The sequence below is a fragment of the Herpailurus yagouaroundi genome, unplaced genomic scaffold (assembly GCF_014898765.1).
Source record: "Herpailurus yagouaroundi ecotype Mexico unplaced genomic scaffold, PumYag 187, whole genome shotgun sequence".
Taxonomy (NCBI): Eukaryota; Metazoa; Chordata; class Mammalia; order Carnivora; family Felidae; genus Herpailurus; species Herpailurus yagouaroundi.
This window is the reverse complement of record NW_024412418.1, coordinates 10,084,582-10,097,174: the sequence shown is the minus strand read 5'-3', so window position 1 is coordinate 10,097,174 and position 12,593 is coordinate 10,084,582. Positions and strand designations below refer to the sequence as shown.

Sequence of the window (12,593 nt, the reverse complement as noted above, 5' to 3'; positions counted from 1 at the left end):
CTGATGGGAGATCATGACCTGAGCCAAAATCAAGAGTTGGATGCTTAACTGACTGAACCACCCATGTGCCCCTCTTCCTTTTTAAGTCTTCAACTTCTATTCATTGTTGCCGATGCTTTCAGAGATATTTTGACTTATGTTAAGTTTTGCCATTTCTTTTAACAAGGCTTTGCATGACTCTTCCCCGTTCAAAAAGATTATTCTAATTGCAGAACTCATACACACGCATACACACATGCACACGCACACACGCACGCACACACACACACACACACACGCACACACACACGAAGTCCATTCTACATTGGTAGAACGAGCTCTTTTTTTTTTAAGTGATTTGTGCCTAGGTAAGTTCTTTAGTGCACTGTGAGCCAACTAGTTGAAATGAACTCCCAGTTTTAAAATTTTTGTTTAACACAGTGAGCACTGAGTCTTTAAACCCTTTTACAAATATGATCATTGAATGAGTTCTACTCGGTTTCATGGCCTGATTGAAATAAAGCAGTTGAGCCTGATAATCACTAGAACAGAACATAGTTTTAACGTGCATAACTGAGAATACGTGGCATATATCTGTGAATGTGGAATGCTAGCTTGGGGCTTTTTCCCCCTTTTTTCTTTCAGTGTTGTTGTTACTAGTAGTCAAATGTTCTTCCTACTAAATTACTGTGCTCTTTGACCAAGAACATTTCAGTAATCTGTTACTTTTTCTTAACCACCAAGGTTTATTTTTGTGGTTTATCTTGAAAATGTAGGAGAAATTTAAATCAAATTTCATAGCTGCTGAAAAGAGCACAGCTTTGGATTTGTTTTTTCTCACTTAGTTGCTTTTTATAACAACTAAGCCTAAATTTGCTGACCTCAAAGCAATTTAAACCTCTTTGGCTACCAGGCATTGCTTAATAATCCAGTCAGGTCACAGATATCCAAAGTGATTATTATAAAAAATAACAAGCATATCAAATTTCAGGAAAAAGGGCTGGAAGTCAGTAGCAATTGATAGAGTACCCACTGTTGATCAAAAGTTCTGCTTCCTGCTGCACCTATAATAACATAGTCATGTTTCCCTTGACAGTGTGAAATATAGCTAGGGAAAAACCTAACATGAACAACAACAACAACAACAACAACAACAACAACAAATAATTCACCACTTCTCTGACTGCCTAAAAAGCATAAATGCTAAAAGTTGAGAGAGTAAGGTCTTAGAAGTGATGTTTTCAGGAGCAAAGTGGCCACCGAAGTGAATGCCTCCAGGTAACTGACTTGCATTTGGTGACATAAAACAAAAGGAAACAGTATAATGCCACCATTTATTTCTCTTAGCTTTTTTACTTGATTTAGTGCACTGGCTATATGTACTTACATAGATGCTCAAATCAGACTGCTTGTTTTAATTCCATACATATGAAGTGAGGTTTGCATCTAGGGAAGTGAACCTTGAAGTGAAGTCAGTCATCACATCACTTGAAGTGAAGTCAGTCATCTAGGGAACTTTGTTTCTGAAATCCATAAGGCCTTACTCAAAATGTTGTGTGGTAGAGGGACTTAAGTATCCTTTAAAAATAAAACAAAACCTTGGTTTAAATATCATACTCAGTACCCATGCCAATGAAAAGGACAATTGTTAACACTCTTTTCATATCTGAGCCATATGAGCTATTACTAGGTTCAAACCCTTATCGATTCTGGAAATACTAGGGTCTTGGGTTCTCATTTAAATACATCTGGATAATTCACTTAATCTGAGAAATAAAAAAGACCAGGTATCCTTTGAGATCTTATTAGCTTTGACCTAGCATAATACACTTGCAGTAGGAAAAAGGCAAGCTTGATAATGCCCAACAAGTGCTTCTGATGGTAGGTCCCTTCCCCACCAAGCATATGTCTGTGGCTCCATTAATAGCTTGAGGAAGAGGACTAGAGTTAAGGTCTATTGATTTTCCCCACTAGATTCCTTTCCTCGACATCACCAGGTGACCATTCACTTCCAGCAGGAGAAAAGAGAGGCAAATGATAAACCCCCAAGTTGTGGGTAGCTAGGAAATCTAAGTCCTTCCCCCTATCTCCTGTTTGTAGGCTTATTCTAAGTATTAAGACTTGAGCAAGACCAACTCAACTGTGTGTGGTTAACTCAAATAGATGTGCTGAATTTAAACTCTGACCACATAAAAACCAATATCATTCTTCCTTTGGCAAAGGCAGTGAAAATTGTAACAAACTGTAATATATGGTGATGATACTGTGGATAGCCTGTTTTCTTTACTACCCACATCCTGCTTTCCTGGATCCATGTGTTTGCTCATGTTTTTTGCAGCTTTCCCTCCACAAAAATCCTAATCTTACCCTTCCTTCAGAGCCCAATCCTACCATATGCTTTACCTGATTCCTTAATTATAAGTAATCTGTAACCGATCATTCTCCCTGTTCCTCTCCTTCAGCTCCTGTGTCTTGCCATCATAGTTGTGTACAAGACAGTGCTCACCTACAAGACTTCTTCAGCTCATTGGGAGCAGGGACCAATCCTTTTTTCATTTTCATACTCTGGCCCACCATGCATTCTACACCCTCCTTCCACTGTTTAGCTCATAGAATGTACTTAAGTGACAAATTAGCTAGTGATATTTCAAGTTTGAACTACTCAGAATACCTAGTAATAAAAGTAATTTAACTTGTGTCCACCCACTGTTTACCCAGAATGCTTTACACCAAACCTTCACTCAATACACATATATAAATATAGATCTGCTTTTCAGGTCTGCAGCCCCCACACCAGAGGAGGGAGAAGATGGAAGGAATTATATTGTCTGTCTTGTCCAGGAGAAGCTGATACATCTTACAGCCTGCATTCTCTCAGCCCCTGCATGCACTGTTTTTAATGAAAGTTGCAAACAGGTGTCCTTGTTGACCCTCATTGGAAAACTATCATTTATGGGTAAATCACTACGTCTGAGAAAATCTGTTGGGCTTATTTCCCCAGCATACTTGCTTGAAACAAGTTTTCCTCTCCTGAGGTAAACCAGAGAGGAGTGCTGCTGCTGCTACTCCTACTACTATTACTATTGCTAGAGCTTTGGCAGTTAATTTTCTTTCTTCTTCAGTATACTTTCTGCATGGGAAAATATTTTGTAGTAAACTTCTGGTGAATGTTTAAAGTCCCTTGTTTGGAGGTCAAATGTGATCTTTCACATTTCTAGAGGAAACAGTAGCTGCTGAGAGTTTGGATTCCATCACTGGTGTCATTTCTTCCACAGAGTGCAGGTCATGATGTCTGTGTGTCAGCTGGCCCTGACTTTGCCCTCCATGCCACAGTCACTTAAGAGAAGGCCACATGGGAAGACAGGCCAGATTTACACCCAGCTCTCCCTTTTTCTCCTGTAAATGGAGGCAGGGAGCATAAGTCTACAGAAACCAGTGCATTTCAATCCCTAGACAAAGCAGATTGCCCTGCCATATGTAGACCAAGTGGTCCCCAGGTGAGAGTTCAACTCTGTAATATATAGTAAAAGGAAAACACGCACACACGCACACACACCTGTATTTGAGGTCACAGAGGTTTCTTTCTTAGTCTTTTTTTCTTTTATGTTTTATTTTTGAGAGAGAGAGAGAAGGCAAGGGCGGGGGAGGTGCAGAATGAGAGAGGGAGACATAGAATCTGAGGCAGGCTCCAGGCTCCCGAGCTGTCAACCCAGAGCCCAAAGCAGGGCTCAGACTCGCGAATCATGAGATCACGACCTGAGCCAAAGTCAGACGCTTAACCCACTGAGCCACCCTAGGCGCCCCCTCTTAGTTTTTCTTTTTTAAACTTACTTCTGACTCATTCACCTCACCAGGAGGGAATGCCTATGTAATTCTGAAATTGCTGATTTCAAGTCTTTAATATGGTCTGTTTTCTATCTGGCATTGCACTTTTAAGGTCAGTCCGTACATAACCATTACTTTAAACCTCCTGCGAAGAATTCATTTGGCAGTAATTGCTGAATGAGAACAAGTCTAAGGAGCCGATACTTCTGTTGAAATGATTTCTCTTGTGTTTTTCTTTTTTTTTTTTTTTCAACGTTTATTTATTTTTGGGACAGAGAGAGACATAGCATGAACGGGGGAAGCAGAGAGGGAGGGAGACACAGAATCGGAAACAGGCTCCAGGCTCCGAGCCATCAGCCCAGAGCCTGACGCGGGGCTCGAACTCACAGACCGCGAGATCGTGACCTGGCTGAAGTCGGACGCTTAACCGACTGCGCCACCCAGGCGCCCCTCTTGTGTTTTTCTAAGGAGAGGGCAGCGGAGGCCAAAGGAGGTGAGGCAGTCTCACCCATCTCTTAGGTGTGGTCATCAGCAAGCTAGGTCTCACCCAGACCCAGGAGCTCTGAGTGCTCCTGTACACAGTGGTTTCACTAAGGCAGTTTCCCAGGAATCCTCTCATTTCAGATAAAGAATCTAGACACAGAGAAGTAAGTTAATTTCCTCAACTTCGTACGAAAGGCTGCAGCTAAGGCTGGATTTGAATTTATACTGCGGAATGTTCCTTTTGGAACCAGGTCTACAGGACCTCTGTCACAACTTCTGGAGGTGGAAATCATAAAGGTACCTGTTCCCAGAAAGGTTTCTTTCTTCATCAAATATACCTATTAACTGTGTGTGGTGCCAAGCCCCACCTACCACCCACAGTTAATGTTTCCTGCTAATATTTTAAAGTAATTTTGCATAGCAGTGGTGAGCAACTTAAAGATATACTTCTGTTCACCTCATGATTTATCTTACTACCTTTTCTAAAAGATTAGTAGGGAAATATCATGAAATTATGAGGCAGCTAAAATTATAATAAAACATTCACAGTGTGTCTCTACATATATACAGAAAAAAAATGGCTACAAAGCTGCATAATTTGAGTGCAGTTGAGTAGAAAGGTAAGGAGAAAGACAAATACTATAAAAAGTCACTCGTATCTGTTTAGAGGACAGTGTTACCTGTATTTTCCACCCAGGTAGCTTACATTTAGTGGTATACACCAGAATGCTTCCTATAAGGTACCTTTTCCTATAGGCGCAAGAAAGGCGCCTTTAGAGTATAATATAACCCTATTAGAACAGGGATGGTAGGAATATCTTTAGAATATTCCATTATTCACAAAGGCCATCTTTCTAACATCTGTTACTTTGTGTTTAGCAATGTCAAATTCAAAGTAAAATTCTAGTTCCCATTAGAAATCAGTTTATTTATGTCTTAGAAATTCATTGTATATAATAGGAAGCATAGAAGTATTACACTTACTTGTACGGGGGAAAAGAAAGTACATTAGAACAAGAACAATTTGGGGCAAGTAGAGCAAGCCTTTAAGGTGTCACAACCTAACACAAGCTGTGGAGCAGCAGAGAGGTGGTAAGCTTTGACTGAACAGAACATAGGATCTACAGTCTGTTCTCATACTGTAAGGCCATGAATTCAGAGAGCACAGAGCAGACTGAGACAAATGTCTAAATGTACTAAATATTTTGGGATTCAGATATGCCAAGCAGTGTAATCTGGATTAATTGCTCTCTTCTTCTAAAAGCCCAGTGGAAATCAACTCTGCCTACCTTCAACATCTCCTACACACACGTGTGCACACACACACACGTGCACATATGTTGGCAGTTGAAATTAGGCAGATACCCTGATAACTTCTCGAGCCAGTTGTTCATATCAGAGATTCTGAGTTAGGCTGTAGCTAAAAGGCCGTGGTGAAAGAGATGACATTGGGATAATTTATTCCTTTGCAGCTTTTCGGAGAGCCAACAATAATAGCTTACCATGTGCTAGGCCATGGTCTCACTTCTTATATTTCAATCTCAACAACTTAGTGAAGTGGACACTATTATGAAACTCAGTTTGCAGATGAAGAAACTAATACACAAAAAGAATAAAAGTAATGTGCCCTGCTTTATACAGCTAGAAAGTAGGAGAAATAGGATCAGAACTCAGTCTGGCTGCAGTCTGTGGTCTTACCCACTATGGTCTAAGGCTAAGAGAATTACATGAGCCTTTATTAGTTCTGTTTGACTAGCTCTAGTTATGTGGCTCTTCCAAAGTTCTGCTGCCTTTCAATTATTTGTGGCATTTCTTTATTATAACTCATCCTGAAGGATCCTAAGGTACCCAACCAGGAATCCCCTGCCAACTTATGAGATTCAGAAGGTAAGGAGTCTTTTTAAGAAGTCAGTGGCTACCTAACTCTAGAAAATATTCTTCTGAGACCTTTGTAAATAGAATTATGAGAAAACTATGAGATCTCCTTAGCTTTATTAATGATGAGTTCCTGAGAACTTAGTTTACTCTGAAAACCTTTTTAGCCACTGGATAAGTTGTGCCTTTGCCTTTGGAGACTTATACTTTGACAAGACCTATTAAATATCTAGTTGTTGTCCAGAACACCCTTGTAGGGTAGGTTAATATTAATAATCCAGTTTATACAGGTGACACTCTAACCGCAGAAAAGGATGTTGACATGTCTGAGATCGCCTAGCAATTCTAGAATCAGAAATACCCTACTTGGAGTTTTGTGCTTCCTTAGTATTGCCTTGTACTCATCCACTTCCAAGAAAAACCAAACTGCCAAGATTTGAATTAGATGCTAAACACTTTGTAAGCAAGGATAGAGCATTGAGCGCAGAAAAGTGTTTCCATTTTCACCTGGGACCTTGTTATCTAAAACACTGTCTTTAAATCATGCAGTTCCTTAAAAAAAAGAAAAAGAAAGAAAAAGAAATCCTACCTCTCAAGGTTAGTTTAAGCTACACAATCTCCTCATTTTTGCCTCAGCAAAAAATAATAGTCCTATGCACGGAAGATGACGTGTTCCTTCTTAGGTATCTTTCCATTTTTCCTTCTCCAATATTTTCTTGTGTTTCTTTAATGAGGACATCATGTCCACCTCTGCTAGGAAGACAGGTGACATTTTCCCCTGTGGACAACTTTTTCTTCAGTTCCCCTTTGAGCTAGGGCAGACCTATACCAGCCCAACGAATCGAAGCTTTCCTTCTTTCCAAAATGCTTCAGTTCTCCTTCAGACAACTGGAAGGAACAATTTAAAAAACAGGCAATTTGACTTTGTATTATTAGCCTAGATAATTATGTAAATCACACCAGAACACTGAGCCACCCTGCTTTTAACTGTCAGCCTAAGAAAATTAATATTAACAGCTCTAACCTTAAAGCATTTAGTTTTTACTTGATCATTTTGATTCTGCCTACTTCCAACAAATATTATAACATAAACTTCTTATTCTGCCTTTTTATTCCCAGTTCTCCCCGATCCCCTCTTCGGCCCTCTCTCTCTCTCCCTCAGATGTTGGCCCCAATTTCTTGAATTGGAGGACAAGACATTCTTAGAATGCACAAGGCTTGCTTCAAGAGGGTGTCTGGGTTTGAGGTCATGCAGGAGGACTAATTTTAGATTCATGCACATCATATCTTATAAATTACCTATGAGGCATTTTTAAATATTGCAGACATTTAAAAAGATGAAACCAATTAAATTTTTATAATGGGAAGAGAGTGGGAGAGAAAAATAAGAGATGCAAAGGTTAGAGGAGGAAGTCAACTGCAGAAAACACAGAATTTCGCTGGGTTCCAGTGTTAAAGGTTTGTCCTTTGTTTTTGTAACAGTGTTTTACTTAACCTGTGTCAGGGTGAAAAATGCTTTAGAGGCAAATTCACCAAAGCTGAAAGCAGAGAATGTACACTAGGAATAACGTGTTTTAAAATTATCAGCATCACTGTCATCGTTTTCTGTCTGTTTTTAATAGTCATGCTTATTTATATCCCAATTAAGAGTTGTCTCTAAGAAGCATGACGTTCTTCATAGTAAATTGTAGTCAGTTGGGTGTGTACAGTTGTTTGTTGTCATTTCTTTATTTTAATGCTCTTATGCTTCACCTCCCCATATCTAATCTGCACATACTAGATGGTGAAGACAGAAGTGGAGACAAATCCACTACCTCTGTCCTCTCACAGGAGAATTTGGAGGAAAAAGGTGACTATCATTGATCATAGCATCTTTCCTATCAGCCTTACATGGGCACACACACACACATACCCAACACCTTCCACCTCTCAAATTGTACTTCTCATCGCCTCCCAAACACAAATGAGAATTCCTGTTCCTGTTGCTTTGCTTAACGCATCATTATTCACTGCGTAGAATGCCAACCTTCTCTTTTCTGCTAAAGAGGTAGCATTGGCTGGTAGAGAGCCAGGAAGCTTTCTACTAAGAGAGAACTGATTAAAATCTTAGATACCAGTCACTTACTATTTGACCATAGGCAAGTTGTTTGATTTCACTGAGACTCAGTTTCCCTATCTTTAAAATAAAAGTTAATATTTCACAAGGCATTTTTGACGGTAAGCAGGAGAAAACATACAAAACATTTAACAGATATTGGCTGTCCTTGTATTTCCCCGTTTAAGTCCTATCTATTCTTCAAAATTCAAGTTCTGCCTGCTCCAAGTTTATTCTCTGAAGCACTTATGTTGCACACCATGCTGCCTCATTATTGTTCGTTGTCTTCTATTTACTGTCTTCCCAAGTTGCTTGCAAGTTTCTGGAAAGCTAAAGCTCCTCTGAAACAAAAAAATTGGTTTCTGACATGACCTTGTTAAATATGGTAGCCTCAAATGTGTGATAGTGTAGAGTTGGAAAATGGAAGAGACTCCTTAAGCATGCAGACCCTTTACTCCAAACTCAGTAGGTTGGGAAAGGTTTTGAGTCCATTATGCTTTTTTGGCACAACAGAAAAGGCGTGAGAGGTGCTTTCCTAAATTATGGAATCTAAAAGGGAGTCTTCAAATCCAGAAAGAGACTGTACTTCCATTGCTGCAGAGAGAGCTTAATTGGATACATACATCTCTTTGTGACAGTGTTCTATTAAAAATAAACCTTTAGAAAAAGAAAAGCAAACCTTTAGAGTATGTTTGAATGTTCTGGTAAAGGAGGGAAGTTACTTAGATACTCTTACCCAAAGACTTGTGCTGTGAGAAGAAAGTTGCAGGCTTCCACTGAACATATATCTTTAGGGACAGTGCCCATCAAACATAAGAGAGGAAGTGGAGTCCTATTCAGATAGCCTGATCACTGCCACATCAGACACAACAACCTCGTAATAGATTCCCTAGAGAATGACCATCAGGCAGAGCAGGATGGTTGCTCTTTATCTGTATAAACACCCAGTCCCTAATAGGGTCAGAGCTCTTCAACTTACTGGCAAAATTGTAGTAAGAAGTCAGACTCACTATACATTTCAGACAGTATCAGAGAGTGCTATGATTGCATTCAAGATGTGACATTTTATACTAAAGTAAATCTTTACATGACCAGAATTTGTTTTCCAAAAGAAAAATCAGCATCTTTGTGATATTACAGTCTTGAACATGGATTCTCTGCCACCACCATCCCTCTTAATTTTTTTTTCTTTTTTTTTTCCAACATTTTATTTATTTTTGGGACAGAGAGAGACAGAGCATGAACGGGGGAGGGGCAGAGAGAGAGGGAGACACAGAATCGGAAACAGGCTCCAGGCTCTGAGCCATCAGCCCAGAGCCCGACGTGGGGCTCGAACTCACGGACCGCGAGATCGTGACCTGGCTGAAGTCGGACGCTTAACCGACTGCGCCACCCAGGCGCCCCGCACCATCCCTCTTTAAATCCTTGGTTTTTAATTTATAATCTGTTGCCTTTTGATGTATCTTTCATTTTAAGCTGTAATGCAAGAACGGTATTATTTCTGTGCTATAGTTCATCTACCTCCAGACTTATCCGGGTACTAATCTGTCATTTCTCACCTTTGAAAAGCAAATAGAAGGAAAACTACTTTTTTGTGATATTTTTGACTTTCAAAGAAATGTTTCTAAGTTATTCATTATAAATGGAATGAGATCTTTGGGATGTGATCTTTGTTGTCATAACTTTTTATCCCCCAAGTACTTGGTTCTTACAATAGCCTTGCAGGTGAAACGATCTTGAGTCGCAATCATGACCTGGCTCAGGGTGCCAGCTCACGGATTTTTGTGTGTTCTGCTGGAGAAGAACTGACACTATCATCTTTTTGTTCTTCCTGATACTTGAAGACCTTGAGCCATGGGACTACCTAAGAGAGATGTTTCTAATGTGCTGTCTTTGTGTCTCTTGTCATTGAGGTAATTGTCATGAGAAAACCCTGGACAACAGCCATGACAAACAGAAATATTTTGACAACTCACAGTCACTGGATGCTGCTGAAGAAGAGCCCTCTGAGACAGGAACAGAGGAGGACCCTGTACTCTCTGTTGAGAATTCAGGGAGGGACTCAGATGCCCTTAGACTTGAAAGTAAGTTGATTTGACCTGAGCTGTGCTTCTGGGATAAAATCAACTCTCAAGCTTCGAGTTTAGGCTTTTCTCTACTCTCAGCAGTTTCCTTCTTTTAATAGCCACTCATTATATTGTAGAATTATGAGGTGACCCACAGGTGGTGAGGTAGAGGTTTTTATCATGTAAAAAAGCTCTTCATACTTCTTTTTCCTTCCACCTCAGTGTTGTCTTTTGCTAGAACAAACTTGCTTCATTTATATAACAGTCTTTCTTCTTAGTATCAGTAGTCTACTGAGTAAGTCATTGAAAAAAAGCAAGATCACTTGTATTTACACTAACCCAATAACATTTAAAGATTTGGAATAAGAGACGTACCAGGGCCTCTCCTAAAATTCTGTGGCCACATTTTGAGCTATGCTATACTGACCAGTTCTTAACATTATCAGTCAATGCATAATTGCCAAATTGAATGACTTTTTAGTACTCATCCTGCTTAACCACTTTGCTGCATTTGGATCTATGCATAGCTCCCCACTCCTTGAAACTCTCTTCCTTTTCCTCTTGGCTTCTGGGGTATATCAGTTGCTCTTGGCTCTCTTCCTGTCCTCAAGACATCTGCAATTTCTTTCACTTATTTCACTTAATTTCTTTACCCCTTATTTGTTAGGTTACACAGGATCTCAACCTTGGCCTTTTTTTCTTATCCCTCTTCTTATCCCTCTGTGTTATCTCTTGTATCTCTTGTATCTGGTGTCTCAGATACTTCGGAATATATTAGTGACTCCAACTCTGTATTTTCAGCTAGGACATTCTCTACAACTCTAGATCTTAGTTCCACTTTTTTAGTGGTCTCTATCTAGATGTACAATAGGCACTTCAAATTTCATATATCCAAAATTGAGCTTGTTCTCATTTTCACCCTATTTCTTGAACTGCATCTAATTCCTGTATCCCTGCTGTCTGTTAATGGCACCACAACTCACCAGTCACCACTGTATCCAAGACCTGTTGCATCTGTTTGTCTCTTCATCTATTCTTCCTGCCACTGCCTGAATTCAGACTTTTTTCATTTCTGCTTGGGCTATTGCAATAGCTTCATAATTGAGTTCCCAGTATCTAGTCCTTTACTTTAGTCTGTGTATGGAGTGTGTGTGTGTGTGTGTGTGTGTGTGTGTGTGTGTGTGTGTGTAGGAGAGAGATAATACATGTAAATGTTACCAATGTATTGTGTGTCCAAAGAGTTGTTTCTAAAATAAGAGCTGATTGGGACACCTGGGTGGCTCAGTTGGTTAAGTGTCCAACTTCGGCTCAGGTCATGATCTCACAGTTTGTGAGTTTGAGCCCTGCTTCGGGCTCTGTGCTGACAGCTCAGAGCCTGGAGCCTGCTTTAGATTCTGTGTCCCCCTCTCTCTCTGCCCCTCCCCGCTCATGCTCTGTCTCTCTGTCTTAAAAATAAATAAAACATTAAAAAAAAAAAAAAAAGATCTGATCAGGTAAGTTGCCTGTGTTTAAATTTTTCAGTGGTTCTCTATTACCTATAGGAAGAGTCCAGGTACCATAGTGAGGGATAGGAAGCAGTTTGGTCCTTAGTTTTGTCTTCAAGATTACCATCTACTAGTATTCTACATAGCAGGATGTACAGTCCTTTTACCATTTCCCTCACATGCCATGCTTTGGAGTCTCCATGTCTGCACAGGCTGGGAATGGCCCCTGTGTATTTTTTGCTTTATATGGTTGACTGTTGTGCATCTCCAAGATCCAGCTTAAACGTCACCTCTTCGGTGAAGCATTCACAAGGGTCTCCAAGCACTTAGCTGCTCCATGTGCTGTCTTGTTCCCACTTTTTTTTCAGGGTACATTTCATACAATACAATGCTTGTGTGTCTTATCTCCCATCAGACTATGAAATTCTTATATGTCATGTCCTATATTACTGTTACTTCTGTGTACAATAAATATATTCAAGTAATGAGATGTGGCATTTGCCTTCCTGTGTAGGTTGGATTAACATATTTAGCAATTACAAAATCTGTGTTTCCTTATAAGTGGTAATTTATATATATATATACACACACACACACACACACGTATATATACATATGTGTATATATATGTGTGTGTGTGTATATATATATATATACACACCCATATGTATGTATATATATAAAGGATGTCTACAAGAAGCAAGCTCGACCTTAAAAGAGAAGTCGTGACCTTCCCCTTTGCAGGTTTAGAAAATTAATTGCATCAGTTCTGTCAGAAATCATTGG

The 12,593-nt window shown here is 39.7% G+C and overlaps 1 protein-coding gene across 2 annotated transcripts in view; it reads left to right on the top strand.

The window, feature by feature from the left end:
- The window catches only part of TTC17 (tetratricopeptide repeat domain 17), a 127,077-nt gene that overhangs the window by 64,692 nt on the left and 49,792 nt on the right, over positions 1 to 12,593 (top strand). Inside the window, exon 17 of one of the 2 annotated variants that reach the window (XM_040495398.1) lies at positions 10,171 to 10,341. The exons of the other annotated variant lie outside the window; for it this stretch is intronic. Within the exon in view, the coding sequence (XP_040351332.1) occupies positions 10,171 to 10,341 (171 nt within the window). The remainder of the gene's footprint in view (positions 1 to 10,170; positions 10,342 to 12,593) is intronic. 2 annotated transcript variants of the gene reach the window in all.